The sequence below is a fragment of the Leiobunum rupestre genome, chromosome 2, assembly GCF_980474605.1.
Source record: "Leiobunum rupestre chromosome 2, qqLeiRupe1.1.hap1, whole genome shotgun sequence".
Classification (NCBI taxonomy): Eukaryota; Metazoa; Arthropoda; class Arachnida; order Opiliones; family Sclerosomatidae; genus Leiobunum; species Leiobunum rupestre.
The window spans coordinates 69,409,773-69,429,823 of NC_143385.1; the positions used below are offsets into that span (position 1 = coordinate 69,409,773).

The window sequence follows — 20,051 nt, forward strand, 5'->3', positions numbered from 1 at the left end:
AAAACGTAATTTTTAAGAACCAATGAGATTGCAGTATTATTTAATATTATTAAAGCGGAGGAGCATACCGGGGGGCCCAACGAGTGGAATTTACAGAAACGCTAAAAATAATCTCGAGATATTCCTTCTCCCTCAAGGGCGTATTTAAGGGGGGGGGGGGGGGGTTTGGGGGTTCAACCCCCTACCCCCAAAATCAAAATGAAAAAAAAAAACTTATGAGTAATTATGTTACATATGACTCAAGTGATGGTTCTCAGATATATTAACAAATTTTACATCATAGACAGGTTTTAAGTAAATCTGATTATTTTATAGGGGCTCAATATATTAAGTTTTAATGAGTTCCTGAGTTAGTATTATCTATAGAATTGCTCTCATTATATCACGTCGTTACTCCAGTCTCAGTCGCGAAGCCACTTGCATCAGAAGAATTATTTTAGCGACGTTTTAATGTAACGTTTCTAGCAGTTAAGGCTGTGCCATTGAGTTGGGAATAAGTAGAGGTACAACTAAATCTGGCTGGCGCGGGACCAATTTCGTTCAATGTGGAGACTTTTTCAACTATATCGTTCAACCGTTGCGGCATCTGTCTCTAGTGGTGGCAACTATATTGCAATTGAATTTTTGCGCGAATCATATAACTTTACAAAATATAGATGGCGCTACCGCCTAATTATAAAGATGAATTTTGTACAGTCTTCTCAGAACAGGTCCCGCGTAACCATGGCATCCGAAATCTTAATTGTAATTCTAGCAGTATTATTCCCAATTCAATGGGCTGTGCACTGCTTAATTCGTTTTGGAGTTATAGCCGCGTAGTTTCTTTTACGATTAAAATTAACTAATAAAATAGTAATTATTTAAAATTGAAAACATTGCTGTGGTTATGAAAACTTTTCTCATTCGTTTATTGGAATTAACATTTGGTGACTTACCTAAAAGTAATTTTTAATGTTCCTAATCTTAGATAAATAGGTAAGTAAATTAACGTTCTATTTTCGATTCTCTCTTACAAACCATATATAAATTCTGATTATTCTGAAACATTTGTTCTTAAAAATACTTAGAATTTTAGCTTCTTTAGGATACCATATATATACTTGGCTTATATACATGTAACTCCTTTTATAGCTATAACGGAATTTTGAATCTTGGTGCAACTGAACAACCATTGTTGTAGACCGTACTAATTATATTACCAATGTTTAAATTATAAGCGAAAATAAGGTATATATACTTTTATTTGTTTTTGCAATGTAATAAAAATTAAATAAGTTGTTTCGGATGTAGTGTTAAACCATGGGTGACCAAACTAAAACTAAACAAAGTAATATAAATGAATATTTTAAAAGAAAGACCACAGAGTCTGAGAGTGGATCACAAGTAATTGAAATCTCATTTGTACTTACGCCACAACTAAATGCGATTCGTTTGTTAAACGAAAACATACCAAGTAACGCGGCCTTGTCTAAAAATCAAATTAAAAGCATTGAAACTGAGACTGCTTCCGCTTCTTACAATTTTGAGAACGACATAGCTAGTTGTTTAAACGTTGAATTGGATGACTTTACTGAAGAAATCTATTTGAAACGCTGTTGGCTGCCATCGAAAAATTTCAAGTTCCCAACTGAGCCTAAGCGAAGACTTAAGTTTCAACCAAACTGGATTGAACGTTTTCCTTCGATTTCCTATTCCCCTAGTTTAGACGGCGCTTTCTGTAGATACTGTGTAATTTTTCATGGGCAATGCGTAGGAAAAGGTGGCCATCAAAAACCAGGAGCATTGGTCACGAAGCCATTTAACAAATGGAAGGATTCTATTGAAATATTTAACATCCATCAAAGCCACGAGTTTCATAAGAAAGCAACAATATCTGCTTAAAACTTCTTAAAGATTATGGAAGGGAAACAAGTAAACGTTATAACTCAAATTGACACCGAACGACAGAAACAGATTGAGCAAAACAGAAAAAAACTGGTTCCATTTGTGGAGACAATTATATTATGCGGACGTCAAGAACTCTCATTGCGTGGAAAAGTAGACTCTGGATCAATTGTTTTGAATCAATCTGATTCAACGAAAAATGACGGAAATTTTAGAGCGTTGTTGCGCTTTCGGGCAGAAAGCGATACAGAGCTTAAAAGTCACCTTGAAACCTGTCGAGGAAATGCAATGTACACTAGTCCAATCATCCAGAATTCAATAATCGAAATTTGTGGAGACATTGTTATTGAAAAAATAGTGCAACGTGTAAATAAATCAAAGTTCTTTTCAATTCTTGCTGACGAGACAAGTGACATTAGCGGAATAGAGCAAATGTCTTTCGTTCCAGTGATAGACGTTACAGGCCGCGGACTCGCTACAAAGATAACTGAAACTTTAGTGAAATGCGGTATAGCTATGGAGTGTATGATAGGCCAAGCATACGACGGTGCTTCGGCAATGAGTGGTCATTTGAATGGTGTTAGAGCCGCAATTCAGGAAGTATACCCAAAAGCTTTATATGTTCACTGTGCGATGCACTCTTTGAATCTCGTTCTTGCTAAATCATGCACTGTGCCATTAATAAGAAATAGTTTTGGAACTCTGAATGAAACAATTAAGATTTTCCGTTGCTCAACTCAGCGTACGGCAGTGTTAGCTGAAAAAATTAAAGGTTATTTCCCAGATTCGCGGCACAAAAAGTTGATATCAATGTGTGAAACTCGATTTGTAGAGAAGCATGAATCTATTCACCGATTCAACGAGTTATACATCACTATTGTGCAGGCCCTTGAACATTTGGAGAATTCTACCAATGTAGAAACTGCTAGGAGCGCACATCAATTTTTAGGAACGATTACAAAAGGCTCATTTATTCTTTGTATGCTGATACTTGATAAAGTTTTTACATACACGCTTCCACTTTGTAAAGCTCTTCAAAAAATTGATTGTGACCTGGGGTCCAGTTGTTTGTACATCAAAGTTGTGTTGAAAATCTACACGTAAATGCGTAACAAATGCGACACGACGTTTCACTCACTCTATTTGAAAGCTGAAGAAATTGGAATAGACGTTGGAGCCGAATTTCATATTCCCAGAGTTTGTGGACGTCAAACAAAACGTTCAAACGTTCCAGCTGAGAACGCCGAAGAATACTTCAAACGTTCCGCCTTCATTCCCATTTTAGATTTTATGATTTCAGAGCTAACTACACGTTTCGTAGCTCATAATGAAGTTATTTCGCATTTACAGTACTTTTTACCGAAAAAGTGTAATGAAGTTGAATACGAAAATGTTAAATCCACTGCAGAATTCTACGATGATTTTCTTCCAAATATGAAGGCACTCTCTGTCGAATTCAAAATGTGGCAATTAAAATGGAACAATATTTCAACTACGTCAGAAATACACGATGTCCCTGTTTCTGCCGTAGATGCAGTCGCAGCTTGTAATCCTACGTTTTATCCTAACATTTGTGTTCTTTGTAAATTTTAGCTACCTTACCTGTTTCAACCGCATCGCCAGAAAGATCGTTTTCTACATTGAAACGGATTAAAAATTATCTGAGAAATACCATGGGAAGCGCCAGACTGACAGGACTTGCTCTATTAAGTGTTCATAGAGAAATAAACTATGACCCTTTATATGTGATAGATAGATTTTCTAAAGGACCGAGGCGACTAAATCTCACAATATAACTAAATAGCATTCCCCATAGAAATGGTCAGATGTTCGTGATAAAAAATTTAAACAAAATAAAATTTAAAAAAAAATTATTTACATACAATGATAGTTTCAACATACACCCAGTGACCCAGGCCATTCAATTTGTTGGTCTTTCTTTACTATATCGTTTTTATTATCAAGAAGTTTTTTAGCGTTTCTCTCAATCCTGGTAAGCTCCTCCGCGTAAAATACTTCAAATTTCCATTGACTCCGTAAGCTTATGTTTTCTGAAAATGACCAAAAAACCCCCCCGAAAAGAAATCCTGGATACGCCCTTGTTCTCCCTGAGTATAAATAAATACATTCTTGGTACATTCTACTTTAAAAAATTGGAATATGTATACCAAATTTCTATGAGTTAAGGAATTTTCTTTCTCTAAACTAGTTAAAAATTGTTTACTATTAAGTCAATCTGTTATATCCTAAGGAATTATAGGATGGAGAGGTACATACATTTAAGATCCATAAGGAAAGTTAAGAAATAATATAAAAAAAGATTATTCAAGTTTGTTTGAAAATATATTGTCTTGCCTCTAGTTGAGCTTTATATGCAAATTTCTTAAATTACAATGTAGTAAGTTGTTGTAGATGCTCTCGCGGAAGATATTATCTTATGTAGCCATTGCAACAACATAACCTCTCCGATGCCACCGACGTGGTCAGAGTTGACAAGTTGTGTGCCTCAAAACGCCTTCTTTTAAATTTATTGCAGTTTTGAGAAAACAATTCAAAACACTTTAAATTCGAATTTTCTAATGAAAAATTACAATTTAAAGTAAAATTTGGATTTTATCAATTATTACTTTAAACTCATTAACAATTCCGTTTAAAACTGTGCAAACAAGAAAAAGTAATGGGTATTTTTTTCCACTAAACAATTTTGTAGCTTTTACAAACAGTACAAGAATTATTACCAAAGCATTTAAAATTTTCCCTTCTCTAGATATTAATTTTGAAATTTATTTCTAGAGGAGTAGTAATGTCGTTTTGCTCAAGAAGTTATTCTACCACGTAATACAAACTGCTCCATCTTGATTCACCATTCTGAAACATACCAAGATTTGGTTATTCTTTTAAAATGCTCCGCCATATCTCTCGTCTTCTTGAAAATATGTTCAGCAGACTCGGACTCTTATTTTGGATTTTCTTTTAAACCATCATTAATTAAAAGTTGCAAAGCATGAGCTAGACATGATATTCGGGTATACCCATTATCCACAATCGCTTTCTTAATTGTTCAAACATAAAATCTTCTACTCATCTCTATAGCCTCTGTACAATGTGAACCAGCTAAAGTAGGTTTAATTTTAAATTATTTGGTAACATTATGGCATTTTTAGCTTAATCTCATATAACAATCATGGACATGCGTCAGATTTATAGCCCGGTGTACCCGGTAATATTGAAACCACACCACCGGAGGTCTATCATCAGAATGCCCTACGCCGGCGTCCACAAGCCCGGACAGGTGACAAATCGAACATGGGTAGTGTTGGTCGCACCTTCGACTCAACCCAGCAGAAGGAGCAGCAATGGGTGGACCAGTCCCCACTTTGCACACAGCAGTGGGAATAAGATGCTTAGGCAACGCCAGCCGACACCCTACCTAGGAAGGTAGAGAGCCAAGCCCATTGGAAAGAGTCCTAAAGGGGAACGGCGGGCACACAGCAGGCACCGGAGATCCCGGTGGAACTCCAAAAGGCTGGGAGATGGGTCCGCTGTGCCCTCATACGGAGGCCCGCAGCCCCACAGCAGGCTACTCAATACGCCGAGGCGGCCAGTTAGCCTGGACCCTCTCCGTTAGCCTGCATATAACAATCAGTGCAACTTGAACTCCCAATATCAGTTGCAAAAGAAACTGCCCTGATCTCGGCTAACTTATCCTCCCTGATATCAATTTAAGAATTACATTCCTTGAAAATGTAGTTCTACTTCATACCGAGTATCTGCATACTAATCATTTCCCGTTAACCATGATCAGTAACTAGGCTTTTTCGTAAAAAGTCAATTTCCATCATAAGTCTTATTTTTTTGGGCAACTCCACTAATTTTTGGAGTGGCAGTCGAATTAGAATGGTCGGATTGCTAAGATTGGTCACTGTTTTTTTGTGTTTTGTCTCAAGAGAAACATTGTGGGTTGCCAAGTGATAATGTATTGCTGTTGTGTTTTCAAACATTTTTACTACAGTTGCATATTCTTAATTATCTGATGCCTCATAATGGTTACATTTTTTCAATCCTTTGCTCCCTTCCTCTTGGCTTTAGGTATGGAACTAGAATTGAAAATGAGTCAATTCCACGTGGTTGTGACCCACTTCTTACTGGTAGTTGTGACTTTGGAGCTTAGCCTACCGTAATTAGTATTTTTACTGTTAGTCTTGTTAAATGAAGTGGCCATGATCAAAACAATTCGACTTTGATACGTGAGCCTGTGGCACAAATATATGTTGCAATAAATCAACTCGATATAAAAGATAACTTTTCTTTTAGTGTTCTTTTCAGTTCTAACTTAATTGTATAAATTGACGGATTATAGAAGAACTTGTTATTCAATGTCATTTTAGTTGACCAATTCTTTTTAACTATTAAATAATTAATTGTCGTCTGTTTGCCCTTATTAAATAATTAAGTAAATAATAACGGCAATAACTATCGTACATGTCATTATGAAATGTTTGGAAATTCGGTCTTAAGCCTCCTGAGTCCTGACTCTTAACGCGTCAAGAAGAGACACCAAAGTGACAATCAAACCAAATCAAAAACTTATTCATTTTGTTTAAACACTACATATTAAAAACATTGATCCACGCACAAGATTATTCGAAGCGTTTTTTGTTTGCACGCTTTGTAGGCTGGTAGAGACCGTTAATTGCACCCCATTTAAAAAATTCAAAAACTCTCTTTGCATTTTGAAGTACCGAGAAAAAACATTTACTCGACTAGTTTAGGGAGGAGCTTATTTGAGTAATCAGGTACCCGACTATGCAATTTTTTGGTACTCGATGATGTTCGAGTATTTGCACAGCCCTTAATAATTAATAATAATTATATAATATATAATTGCGGTTTTATAGTATCTGTTAAATTGATAAACTTCCTGGTCCTACTTATTTTTTTGAGTCGCCTTCAATTTCACTAAATTCCACGTCACTAATTTTTATTGTGTTTTGTGGAAGGTCCATTCACCCGTCAATGCGTGGTAAAGAAGAATCCGAACTCCCTGATATTAAACAACGGAGATGCATCATCAACGGTGGCTGAAGTTTCATTTTTCGACGCCTTCCTCGAAGGAGCTGACCGCGGACATGGCATTATCATTGACAATCAAGGGTATTCGAAATAACCTCAAATTTAAATAAGACTTTGTGCTCTAGATTCGAAATCACTGACGTGCGCTTAGTCAATAGCGTTTACCCACTTCCTGCCGAAACTCCTCAAACCATAAGGTCCATAGTAAATGAGAGAGGCCGATTTAGCGTTGGTCACGTTTCGGAAGTGGGTAATCACTTCGTTAAAAACCGTTAATCGAAATCCTCAATTCGAGTCTAGGGTAAAGGTCTATATAATCTATTATAAAATCACCACGTTAATTTGTAGGTTGAGCAAAGAGCTAGTTTTTCGGAAAAACATCCAATATTGATAAAGAGGGACAGAGTAGAAAGGGACGTCATACTTTCTTATTTTATGAAAGTGTTGCCAACAGAATCCGAGTTTGAAATTTTTTTCTTATCTTTTTGTAAAATGATTTTCAATAATTGACGTAAAAGGTTTCAGCAAGAAATTTTATATTTCGTTTCATTTTGTTGATGTATTTGTAAAATCAACTGTATGTAGATTATCATTGGGGGGCACATAATAACTGTATATAATTGAGAGTTTAATCAACATTTATTTTTTAATCTAATTCTTTAATTTTTTTGAAAAGGAAAATCGGGAAGGAATTGAAGAAACCAAAGATTAAGTTACCTCCGTTAGGTAAAGTAATCGCACCTTTTATTCTCTTAAAAAAACCTGAATTTTTACTTAAAATACTAATGTTGCAAAATTAGTTTAAATATCATAATATTCATTTAATTAAATATATTTATGTCCAAAATAAATTTTAATTGTTTACGTAGAATATCATTAATTAGGAAAAATTTAATACGCTATTAAGTTTATTAATAAATATCAGCTAGGTTAATTTATACCCAAGGTACCACCATTGGTCCAAGTAATCCAGTGACTTTTATTGCCTTTAAATCAGGTGGGTTTACAATGCGTAATGGGGTGATAGAGATCCATGCATGCCACGTGAGCCAACAGCCCCATACACTCACTATTGTATATTAATTTTCAAATAATCTTATACAGGGTGTTACGGATAAGAGTACCGAAACTTTCTATATGCATTCTATGAATAAAAAATGTCCAATAAACAGGGGTCCAAACCGTTTCAGTATAAGTTTATTTTAAAAGTTGAAGCATATTTAAATAATGAAGGTCAGGAAATACGAGATACTTAACTGTAAAATTCGACAAGTTTCATTTCCATTATACAGGGTGTTACGGATAAGAGTACCGAAACTTTCTATATGCATTCTATGGGTCTCTATGAGTAAAAAATGGGTCCTAAAGTGCTTCGTTTCAGAGGTATGGGCTCGCAAAAAACTACCCCAAAAACCCGGACACAGCCTTAAATCTGGCAAACAATACTCTTCCTTGGACCAAATTGTTTTCATTAAACTATCAATTGTTTTTTATCCGTGAGGCGAGAAACTTTAAAGTGTTGGTTGCACGAAAAATCGATAAAATGAAAACCAATGAATGCGGGCTTGTTTTGAAGCCCTGGACGTTCTCTTTCCAACAATATCATTGACGAAACAAATTTCCAAGCCTAAGTATACTAATTGTGAGTCCGAAACTGACCTTTTTCGCTCCCCAAAATCCTGAAATTTTCCGCGAATTTTTCTGCTCCGTACCACGAGCAATTTGAGGCAAACCGAAGCTGTAGTTTTATTCATTAAATACAAGGAACTGAAGTTGAGGGATTTTGCTTACTTGTAGAAGTTCTCAAACCAGAGATTTTTAATCATAATTGACGGATTTTGAAATGACGTTTTAGCGCGCGACACTACCGGTACATGTCTTGGGCACACAGCCTTATTTGCGTGGTTTTTTTACCATAACATGTAGAGGTATTTTCTCGCGCAAAATGAATTTTAAAAGCCGTTAATAATAGGCTTATTATCAAAATAAAAATATATTTTTACGCGCGCGCGACACGACGTTTATCTTTACAAATCACACGGCGCGAGGAGCCTTCGGTTTCAAATCGTTTTTCTACTTCGTAGCCTTGGGTATGCCTATTTCAATTAGGCGTAGGACTTTTTCCAGGGTGTTAAATCGACCTGCTTTTAATCCCAGAAGTAAAGAAATGTATTACAGACAATAAGCCGTGATATGCTTCGCATTTTCTGACGACATTGGTGCCGATAAGAATTTTAGAAGTCGGGAAATTCGCCGAAAAACTCGAATTCCACCATTTAGACTTTTTTTTTATAGTAATTCAAAGACCGCTTCACCTATTTTGATGAACTTTCTGTACTTGCTATAAAATGTTTGCTCTTTCTAATAAATCATTAATTAGCCATAGCTAAAATTTCGTGCAACCAACACTTTAATAACAAGTGGCAATAGTTCATTAATGTCCTTTTAGAAGTAAAATGAGTTTGAAGACCAATACAAGCCATTTTAATTTATTGATACGCTTTTAATTTTTAATCTAAAGATACCAATGTCATAAAAATTCTTAAGGAATGGTTTTGTACTTGTCTAATATTGTAGCTTTTGTAGCGCATTGGTCCAGGAACGCTTATTACATGGACGGGCTCAAGAAAAATGGGTCAGAAGCTCAAAGATTCAACCAGCAGTAGATTCCTAAAAGACTGGTGTCAGATTAACTGGCGTTTGAGTCTATAGATAGACGGCTAAGCGAAATACAAGAAATTTCTATCTTTAAATTTAATAATTAAAATCGTATCAATAAATTAAAGTGGCTTGTATTTGTCTTCAATCTCTTTTTACTTCTAAAAGTACATTAATGAACTTTTGCCACTTGTTATTAAAGTTTCTCGCCTCACGGATAAAAAAACAATTAATAGTTTAATGAAATCCCTCCACTTCAGTTCCTTTTATTTAATGAATAAAACTACAGCTTCGGTTTGTCTCAAATTGCTCGTGCTACGGAGCAGAAAAATTCGCGGAAAATTTCAGGATTTTGGGGAACGAAAAGGGTCAGTTTCGGACTCACAATTAGTATACTTAGGCTTTGGAAATTTGTTTCGTCAATGAAATTTTTGGAAAGAGAACGTCCAGGGCTTCAAAACAAGCCCGCATTCATTGGTTTTCATTACTATAGATTTTTCGTGCAACTCACACTTTAAAGTTTCTCGCCTCACGGATAAAAACAATTGATAGTTTAATGAAAACCATTTGGTTCAAGGAACGATATTGTTTGACAGATTTAAGGCTGTGTCCGGTTTTTTGGGGTAGTTTTTTGGGGTAGTTTTTTGGGGTAGTTTTTTGGGAGCCCATATCTCTGAAACGAGGCACTTTAGGACCCATTTTTTACTCATAGAGACCCATAGAATGCATATAGAAAGTTTCGGTACTCTTATCCGTAACACCCTGTATAATGGAAATGAAACTTGTCGAATTTTACAGTTAAGTATCTCGTATTTACTGACCTTCATTATTTAAATATGCTTCAACTTTTAAAATAAACTTATACTGAAACGGTTTCAGCAGAAATGTTTAAATCAAACTCAGAATTTGCAGTAATAATATCGGTTTAAATTTTCCAGTGCGACCTTCGAAGCTGAAGTTCGTTTTGCCACTAACGAACGAAGATTGTCGTCTTAGTGAAATATCTGGAGGGAAAGGGTCATCTTTGGCCAAATTGACCATTCTGTCAAAATATGAGCAGGTCCAGAAAAAGGTGCGTAAACTTTTCAAAAAAAGGGTCAACTGATATAAATTTGCAAGATACAGTGTATTAATAAAAATAATTAATTAATCAACGAGACTAAAAGTTTTTTTTTAATTAAGTTTGAAGTTCCAAGAGCGGTTGTTGTTACAACAACAGGTTATGAAAAACACCTTGAAGACACTCAAATGAGCCACATCATTCTGCCTCTCGAAAATATTGCGAAGTAAGTTATTTGACGATCAGGAATAATAAATTGCGTATGTTGCTATTAGCTATTGTAACTTCAATTGAGCTCAGATATGTGAAGTAGAAAACTAATTAAGATAACCGTTTACGAAATCATTTATCGAGAACACAATTGCTTTTCCAGAAAACACATTCGTACTGAAAAAGTGTCTTGTAATCTCTTAAAACTATTGAAAAAATTATCGATTATTGTTCAGCTTATATTAGCCAATATAAAGCCAATATATTACATTTCATTTTTGTACACGTGTTTGTCTCAAAATCTAATACCGGTACTATTTGTTTATTTTTTACTTCAAACTTACAGGGTGCAACCGAACCTCCTTCAAGGGTCTTGTAAATTGTAAGTATTTTACCAAGGCCACAGGGAAGTGTGTGAGGTTGGTCGGGTATGGAATTTAAATCTTTTTTAGTATTAAGAATTGGTGTTGCTATCAAAACCTAATATTAATTAAAAAGTAAGTGAATGGAGCTGTTATACCTCCCGTGACATGAAGGGCTAGCCACCACCCTCCTACGCGATTAAACCCAGCCACCTGAATTAATGGTTGTAAAAGTCGCTTGATGACTTCGGTCTAGGGTGGTTTCTTTGGTAAAAGCCTAACTGATCATGATTATTATTTTTATTAATTATACTGTGAAATGTTTTTATTGTGCATACTGTAAGTTGAGATTACAGTAACATAGACTTTAACAATAAAACTTATTTAGTAACACTACATTTATCGACGAAAGAAACACATGGCAACGATGTGGAACGCACATAAATAAACATAACGTTTATAGTACTATGTTAGTTTTGTGGTTATTTTAAAGTTGAAAGCATTCCAACATTTTCATATTTATAGAAATGCTTAGGAAGTCGCGCAAGCCCATTAGTACTTAACAAACAGTTAAAAACAAACAGTTCCGCTTTTGCACATTTGGTTTTATAATATGAGAGCTATTTAAAGAGCAAGAGACCTAACTCTCATATACAATAGGTCTAAACACGACACTGATCTGACAATCAGGGCAGTGATTATATGGCGTTTAGTTTTTTCAGTTAATAATAAACGGTCTTGATGAAACTCTAGAAGCCTCTTAATGAATGTTTTTTATCTGCTATAAGTAGGCAATTTTTTAAACACAAAGCTTCTGCTTGGCAGACGAATATCCAGCACCTTATTTAAATTTCAATTCCCTGAATCTGGGTTGTACCAATTTGCGGTATAAACGACATCTCGGCGGAAGACCCGAACGAGCACGCTGAGAGAAAATTTACTATGGAGATTACGAAAAGTTTCTGGCAACCCCAGAACCTTTCTGTAAAATTTACATACTTATCAATACTACATAGAAATAACTGTATATTCTACAGTTGTCATCCGTATTAATTAATTTACCGGTTTCGTTCTGTATTGAAATCCTGTATTTTTACAGAAAAAACTGTACATTTTACGGTTTTTCACTGAGATAAAAACAGTAACGAAATTTGAGCCATTTTTAGTGAAATTCTTGACAATTATTGCACGGCGTTTCGATATTTATTGAAGAATTTTTTTATATTTGGGCTTCCGTGAAAATTCAACATTCGGATTAATGTTCCTAAATCAAAATTTGCAATGGATCGCTCAATTAGAGGGCAACATATTTCAACGATAGCCTAAGTTCCTTCACGTTATCACATAATCTTTTGGCACGTGACGCTGTTTGCAGAGAGTTTCTATCGCACCATGAAGAATGTGAAATTACATAGATTAATCAATAAAAATATTTTATTGGTGGATATATTTTCATTCCTTAAATAGTTTTTACGTCTGCCAATCTGTGGACACGATTATATTTAATATTACTGTTAACATTCTGTTCATAATATAAGTAGAGGTTAGATCTGTCATGTTGGCTGTAGGTTGTAAAAGCTAAACACCGCCCTTAAAGCATTTCTCCGATATTAACAGTATACAATCATAAATCACAAGAAATACTTTATTTAAGTCTTAGATAAAATAGCAAAAAGTAAAGTATTATCTGTAGTAAGTACAGATATTTAAATCAGTGCAGAGAAACAATTGCTTCCTTTCCCAGCTCATAAACTGCGCCAAGACGTCGGTAAATTTTACAATAGATTTACGTCGAAGGTAGAATGTATGATTTTTTACCCCATCCCAAATTGCATAAATCACGTTTCAGTCTATAATTTTCCTAATAAAAGGAAATTTGGCAAACGGAGGAAAAATGAAAACGATAAAAAAAATTGTATTTGTACTAAGCAATTTAATTGATAGTAGCTATCGTGTGGTATAGTAGCATATACGATGACAAAATCGGGTAATTGTTTGGACAAAATTAGAAAATGATTTTTAGTTATTTTTTGCATATAATTTAAATTGTGAACTTTCTTTATTACTTGTTTATGCATATTGATATAATTCTTATCACATTTTAGAACAGTGGAAAGGTTTCAGAATCATCCCCTTTCCCAAAGTATTAAAGAGCCTATCAAGAGAAACCTGGAGGTCTACTTTGGAAAGGATTTCACGGCGCTAAAATTTGCCGTTAGGTCCTCAGCTTCAGGTACTTTTTGTTCATTCTGGAACAAAATTTCCAACTTTTGCGATTTATTGTAATAATCATTATGTCGAGACGATCCATGTTCACCATTCATGAATTATCACTATGGACGTATATAAGGGGGGGGGGTTAGGGGGTTCAACCCCCCCCCCCTTAGGACTCGATTCCTTTCTTGCGAAATTAAATTTTGCAAAACAATATCAATTTTGTTCTTTGCTTTATTATCATTTTCTCGCAAATGTATTAAAAATTTCGTTTGATACACGTGCGGAAATGTCATTGTCACTCGTCCCGAGTCTAGCCAGTACTTTAAATATGTGTTATTGCTAACGAAAATTTTCGCGCTCGCTGCGCTCGCGATTTCATCTGGTTGTGTTATAACCCGCCCCCCCCCTTAGACTTTCTATATCTACGTGCTTGATTATCACCATGTATGAGAAGGGGGTAGAACCAAAACTAAATCTTTAACTACACATTTTAAAGCGATACTGCTGTTCTATATTTGTTTTTTGGCTAATAATTATCCATCAGGCACGAATAAAGCACCTAAACACGTGTTTTTGCTTAAAGAAGTGTAAGCGTTTTCAGTATAGTCACAGAATATTAAAAGGTAGTTTTTGAAACTAGGCGTATAATTTTTCTACTTCCATTTTTTTAACGCCAAATAAATTTGAGATAAAGAAGAAAAGTATGTTCAGTTAAAAATTTCTAACACTCGAGAGTGAAAAAATAGTTTGAAAGTAATATAAACTAGGGTTTTTAAAAAAAGTCGGTTTTAACCGAAAAAACTGATATTTTGATTAAAAAAAGTTTTGGTTTCATTTAAACTTACCCAACAATAGTAAAACAAAAACTCTGGATTTTATAACACCGCATAGAAAAATTTTAACAGGTTTTAAACAAAGATAAAGATTAATACGTTTCCCTAAAAAGGACTTTACTACCAACTGCTGATCGTATCAAAATAAAGAAAGCATTTATGGCCTTAATGAGTCTTTAATTTGAGAACGTATATTGTGGACTCGATAGAAATGAAAAGGGCTCGTTATAATGCAATTATTATTTAGGTGAAGACTCTGAGGAATTATCGGCTGCCGGACAAATGACCACATATCTCGGTGTACAAGGTCTAGACAACGTATGTGTTTCTCATTTTGGTTTACGAAAGTAATGGGTTCTAATAATTTGAACTACGAATTCTTATGAAAAAGAAACTTGATGCTTTTCAGATCTACGAAGCGGTCGTTAAATGCTGGGCTTCTCAGTTTTCTTTCGTGGCTATTCAGTACAAAAGGTAAGTATTAGAAATAGATATCTAGTTTAACCAACATAGTCTGCCAAATGTTTACGTTCCGGAATTATTACTTATATTAATAGTCTTAAGTTTCCTTCTCAGAGCAAATACAATTATCAAGAATGTATTTATTTATACTCAGGGAGAATGAATATGTCGAGACTATCGACGGACACGTTGAGGCCCTAACCCCGTCACGCTAAGGGAGGGGAGGGGGAGGAAAAAAGGAGGCGGTCTTATTTTTTGCGTCCTCGCAGCAGTGTTAATCGCGTCGAAAAACGTGATTTTTAAGAACCAATGAGATTGCAGTATTATTTGATTTTATTAAAGCGGAGGAGCATACCGGGGGCCCCAACAGGTGGACTTGGAGAAAAAAAAATATCGACATATTCATTCTCCCCGAGTATAAATAAATAAATTCTTGCAATAACATAACACTTTAATTAATTGAAATTGTTTCTTAACCAAAACCTTTAAGAGTGAAATGTAGAAAAAGAATATGATGCTCTTTCGACACATGACCAAGATTAATTAAATTAGTTTTAGCATGCGCTCTAGTAAATCAAATATTCTTCTGTTGACTCTAACATGCGCCCGAAAACTTAAACTTTTTAGCTTTAAAACGTATTGAAAAGGGAACATCGATCGAAATCACTGTAGTTAATAAAATTGTTTGTATGATGAGCTTTTCTCCAGTTTAAATTTGATACTTTTACTATACCATAGTAATTAAAAAGTAAATATTTAACTTTCTGCGGGTTTGTGAAATTAATTAACTTAAATATTAATGTATTTTCTAAGATAAAATTCCATTTGGTTTTGAAACTAAGATGAAACCATTATCTTATTGACACACCCACCTGTTTCAGACAAAACGGGCAAATATTGAACTCTCCAATGGCGGTGGTGATTCAAGAGATGGTTCCAGCAGCCGTGGCCGGAGTGATGTTTACCTGTGATCCAGTGACCGGTAATCCCGCTCAAATTACCATAACCGCCAATTACGGCATTGGAGAGGTATTTCACATTACAAATAAGCATAAGTTAATGATATCATTAACTTTTGAAATAAGTAAAAGTACATTTAGACGATATTATAAATAAAAAATTTCATTAGTCGGTGGTTTCTGCAGCGGCTGAGCCCGATACAATTATCATCGGGAGGGATCCTAGTGGTCTGAATGGAAAATCGGAGGTCTTTATTGGAAAAAAGAACATACAATTTGTACTCTCAGGTTTGTTCGTAATTGTTGCGCTACTCTTCATCGTCATATTTCAATATTTCATTAACATCAGTTCACAATGTATTTATTACACGCCAATTTTTGTTCGTTTTAGACGATGGAGGAGTAAAAGAGGAATCTTTATCGGAAGATCTTTCAAAGCAGTCTTGTCTCTCTATTGAAGACGCAACCAGCCTAGCGGATGTCGGTATTTTGGTCAGTTTCTAATGTATATAACAGTCTAACATTACATTTTAAGAAAATGAAAGATATTTTTCTGTGATTTTTATCCTTCGATAGAAAAACATACTAACACTTCTATCGAGCTCAATTATTCAAAAAAAGGTTTGGTAAAAAGACATAACTATAAGAGATAAAATTTACTCTCGTGATTAACTTTAACTATGTCGAAAATTAATTATTGAAATGTCCGTGATAATTAGAAATACTATTTCATTGTATCTTAATAGTTTTTAAAAGTGAAATCATGCAATTTTTTTAAAGTAACTATTTCTTACAGTAACTATCACTTGTCATTTACCCTTTATTTTCACTTGTTCCTAAATGTTCGGTAGCCCTTTTCTCTAAACAATCGTATGAGAATTCTATTCAACACCTTAAAGTTTATGAGTTCAACTGAAATATTTTCGTTGGTTTAACGAGTTGTGTAATTTCGAAATTGAAATTGAAATCTCGCCAGTTTTAAATAAAAATTTTAAATTTGATTGTGTGGCGAATAAAAATATTTTACCTTAATCATTAATTATTGTGGAGACACTTCTGTTTAATTGTTAAGTAAGCAATAAATAATTAGATTAAACAAAAATCTTAATATTTTTAACAATAGTACATGTTAATATAAGTCAAATGATTAAAACCAGTCCTTTTTTTTTAGGTTGAGCAGTCGTACGGCTTGCCCGTGGATGTGGAATGGGGTTTCTTTCAAAGCAAACTCTATTTGTTTCAGGTACGAATCGCGTTCTCGATTACTGTATTTTATTTTATTCGATAATTTGTCTAAATAATCTAAAACTATTTAACGAAAATATATTTTTTTAAAGCACTGCCTTCTATAATACTAGGCCTAGAAATAAGAATAAAAATGGGGTGGTGGTAACGATTTTGAAATATTCGATAGAGGTCGCTTTTTTGGGTAGGGAAAATGCGGGAAATTCAAACGTACACGAAAAATGTAAATAGTAATAGCGAAAATACACTTTAATAATGTCAACATTCAATTTATAGGAAAATAATGAAATAGATTTAGTAAAAAAACATTATTTAAACATAAGCTTGGATCTTCTCCAGGTTTTTTAATCCATTAAAAAAATACATTTATTGTTTTGAAGCCACTAGAGACTGCTGATTGGCCGCAGCCGCTTAACTTTTTTTACCCCAAACCAAAAAAACCCAAGAGAGCGACATCTAGCGCGAAAATCATGTCAGTTTGAAAATGTCACTTAAAAAATCGGCGTAGCTACCATTTCTAGGCCTAGTATTATAGAAGGCAGTGTTTAAAGACTTCTTTCAGAAACATTGTCTTATTCTTTTTTAGGCTCGACCAATAACAACACTTGAGAAAGAATCAGATTTCGAAATCTCACACGAAATTGACTCTCCGCTGAGATCCGAGGGTGAATATACATCGACCGCCAATGTTGGGTACCGTTATTTATTTATATTGCTGATTCGGACTTTTATATTTAGCTGTCGGATTTTTTTATGCCTTTATTAACCAACTTTTCCTAATTTTAAAACTTGGATATATTTCACCTCTCATTAAATTCTAAAATAAAACCTTTTTAATAATTAACCCAAAATGAAAGTTTAAATGACCTAATTTTTTAGTAATTGCCCCGTAACTGTCATATAATTTCACGACTACGTGTTTTTTCCTTACACGAAATAACTTTAATTTTTTTTGAAAATCAGATGTCTAGGATATTCAGATAAGGCTATATTATTGTTGTTAATTTTTACAATTTACCTTTTAAGGGACCTAGAAATTGATCATTCACATATCATTTAAAAATTATTACCCAAAATTAATTTTGAAATAGATGTTGCTTAGTAAACGTGTGCACCATTTTGACATTTGTTTATTTTTAAGAGAGGTTCTGCCTGGCGCTTTTTCCTACCTAGGAATTAGTGTACTACATACGTTATTTCAAGTCGTACTTAAGGTAAAGATGTATTTTAATTTTTACTAACCGTCTGTAAATGATTAAAAAATTAATTATCCAAAGCACGGAACGAACGTTTAGGTTTTGAAAAATGTAAATTATTATTATTATTGCCGTATTATTGAAACAAGTAGAAGGGTTGGTCCAATAATTCAATGGAGTCCATGGATACCTGTTGAGACAAAAAGTGTTGTCCCATAAACAGAATCCGCAATGGTAAAGGGGGTTTCAATATATTTTCTCGCTTGAAGCACAGTTTTTTGTAACTTAACTAAAATAATAAGGGGCCAAAGAAAACAAAAATGACTATGAGTAAATTTTGTATATCTTAAAATGCATGTTTGGGCTATAAGTAAAGAAAGTAAGTGCAGAAGAAGGTATTTGGTGGTAAAAATACAAGTTAATTACTGATCTCAGAACTAAAAGAAGTACTAATAATGTTATGGTATTTTTGTAGGAAAATTGATAAAACCAGAAAAATCAAGATTACAGATGGTATCCCTCTTAAACTTTTTTTTGACTCCTTTGATATAAGTATAGTTTTATTAATACAACTGATATTATGTTTATTAAATGGTTTAGTTAGAATTGCTAGTGTAATTTAAGAAACTACAAAGTAGCTTAGTAAAATTTTTAAATTTAGTTTAGTAGCTACGAGAAGTAATGCGAAATGGGAGATGGATGAAAAGGCTAAGATTTTTTGTAGAAGTTTGACTTAAACCATTTAAGGTCCCAAAAACTAACAAAATAATAATTTATAATTCTAGATTTTCTATTTATTAAACTTACTTAGAGAAGAGGAACAAGCTTTTGCTTGTAGGAATCATAAATGTGATTGCAACATCTACTGCTTCTAAAATAAAAGGACTCCAAAATGTTAGGATGCTGCATGATAATAAGGTTTAAAATAGATGAATAAAATAAACTTCTTATTTTTTAATAATAAGGAGATTGGAGGCAACTTCCCATGCAAAAAAATTATAGCAGCTGCTGATCTTTAAATATAATTTTTATTAATAATTAACGGAATATGCTCAATTTAGTTTACTTTTAGCTCGAATCAGACTAATAACTATAAAGTTGCTCTAATTTGAAATTTTTGGCCTTAGTAAGACTATAAAAATAACATTTTGATAAATTTTAATTTTTTTTATTAGCCAGCTAAATGCGTCCCTGCCCGTGTCGGTTAGACGTTAGGTTTATCATAAAGTTGGTTTATGAACATTTTGACTTTCATATTTTGGGAAGGGTACCTGGTAAGTTAGTGGAATATTAATCATAAAGAAATTTTATATTTTGTTGAAAATAAGATCAGTATTAGGACAAGGATTAGATGGATATTTTATGTGAAATGGGATTAATTAGTTAATTTTCATTATTAAGGTGAGTTGAATGGAGCTCTAGAACATGCTCATATCGCCCATTACTTTGGTTTTAAAACCGGATAAGTCGTGACTCGTGACAAAGTAGATGAAAGGGAATTTGTATCTAAAGGTTAAGATAAAGTTTAAAGTGACTTATTTACATTAAATAGTACAAGTTTAGATATTCAAATTATATAAACAAGAATTTTGATGTTTAAATTGTGCTTATTGCAATTTTGGGGAAAGTAATTATCTAATTATTGCTCTTAATAGAACATTTTGGAATTAACTATAATAATATTTTAAATTTCCTGTATTAGAATGAGCTATATTAATTGTAACAAAATTAGTTAAATGAGTGTATAAAAACGAGATATTAGTTGAATTCTTAGTTATCTGGTATCCTTAGAAATTAAGATGGTAGTTGTAATTATATTATTAGGCTGGTATAAAAATTTTAAGGGTTAAGCTCAATTATCTATTGTTTTCTATTATTTTTTATTAATGAAC

At 33.7% G+C, this 20,051-nt stretch overlaps 1 protein-coding gene across 1 annotated transcript in view; it reads left to right on the plus strand.

Annotated features, from left to right (window-relative positions):
• The window catches only part of LOC149958888 (uncharacterized), a 31,503-nt gene that overhangs the window by 4,669 nt on the left and 6,783 nt on the right, over positions 1-20,051 (plus strand). The window contains exons 4-16 of the mRNA XM_090167271.1: positions 6,885-7,038; positions 7,634-7,683; positions 10,554-10,687; positions 10,798-10,901; positions 11,232-11,267; positions 13,353-13,480; positions 14,545-14,615; positions 14,707-14,771; positions 15,641-15,788; positions 15,889-16,006; positions 16,110-16,210; positions 16,890-16,961; positions 17,550-17,651. Coding sequence (XP_090023397.1) covers positions 6,885-7,038; positions 7,634-7,683; positions 10,554-10,687; positions 10,798-10,901; positions 11,232-11,267; positions 13,353-13,480; positions 14,545-14,615; positions 14,707-14,771; positions 15,641-15,788; positions 15,889-16,006; positions 16,110-16,210; positions 16,890-16,961; positions 17,550-17,651 — 1,283 coding nt within the window. The remainder of the gene's footprint in view (positions 1-6,884; positions 7,039-7,633; positions 7,684-10,553; positions 10,688-10,797; positions 10,902-11,231; positions 11,268-13,352; positions 13,481-14,544; positions 14,616-14,706; positions 14,772-15,640; positions 15,789-15,888; positions 16,007-16,109; positions 16,211-16,889; positions 16,962-17,549; positions 17,652-20,051) is intronic.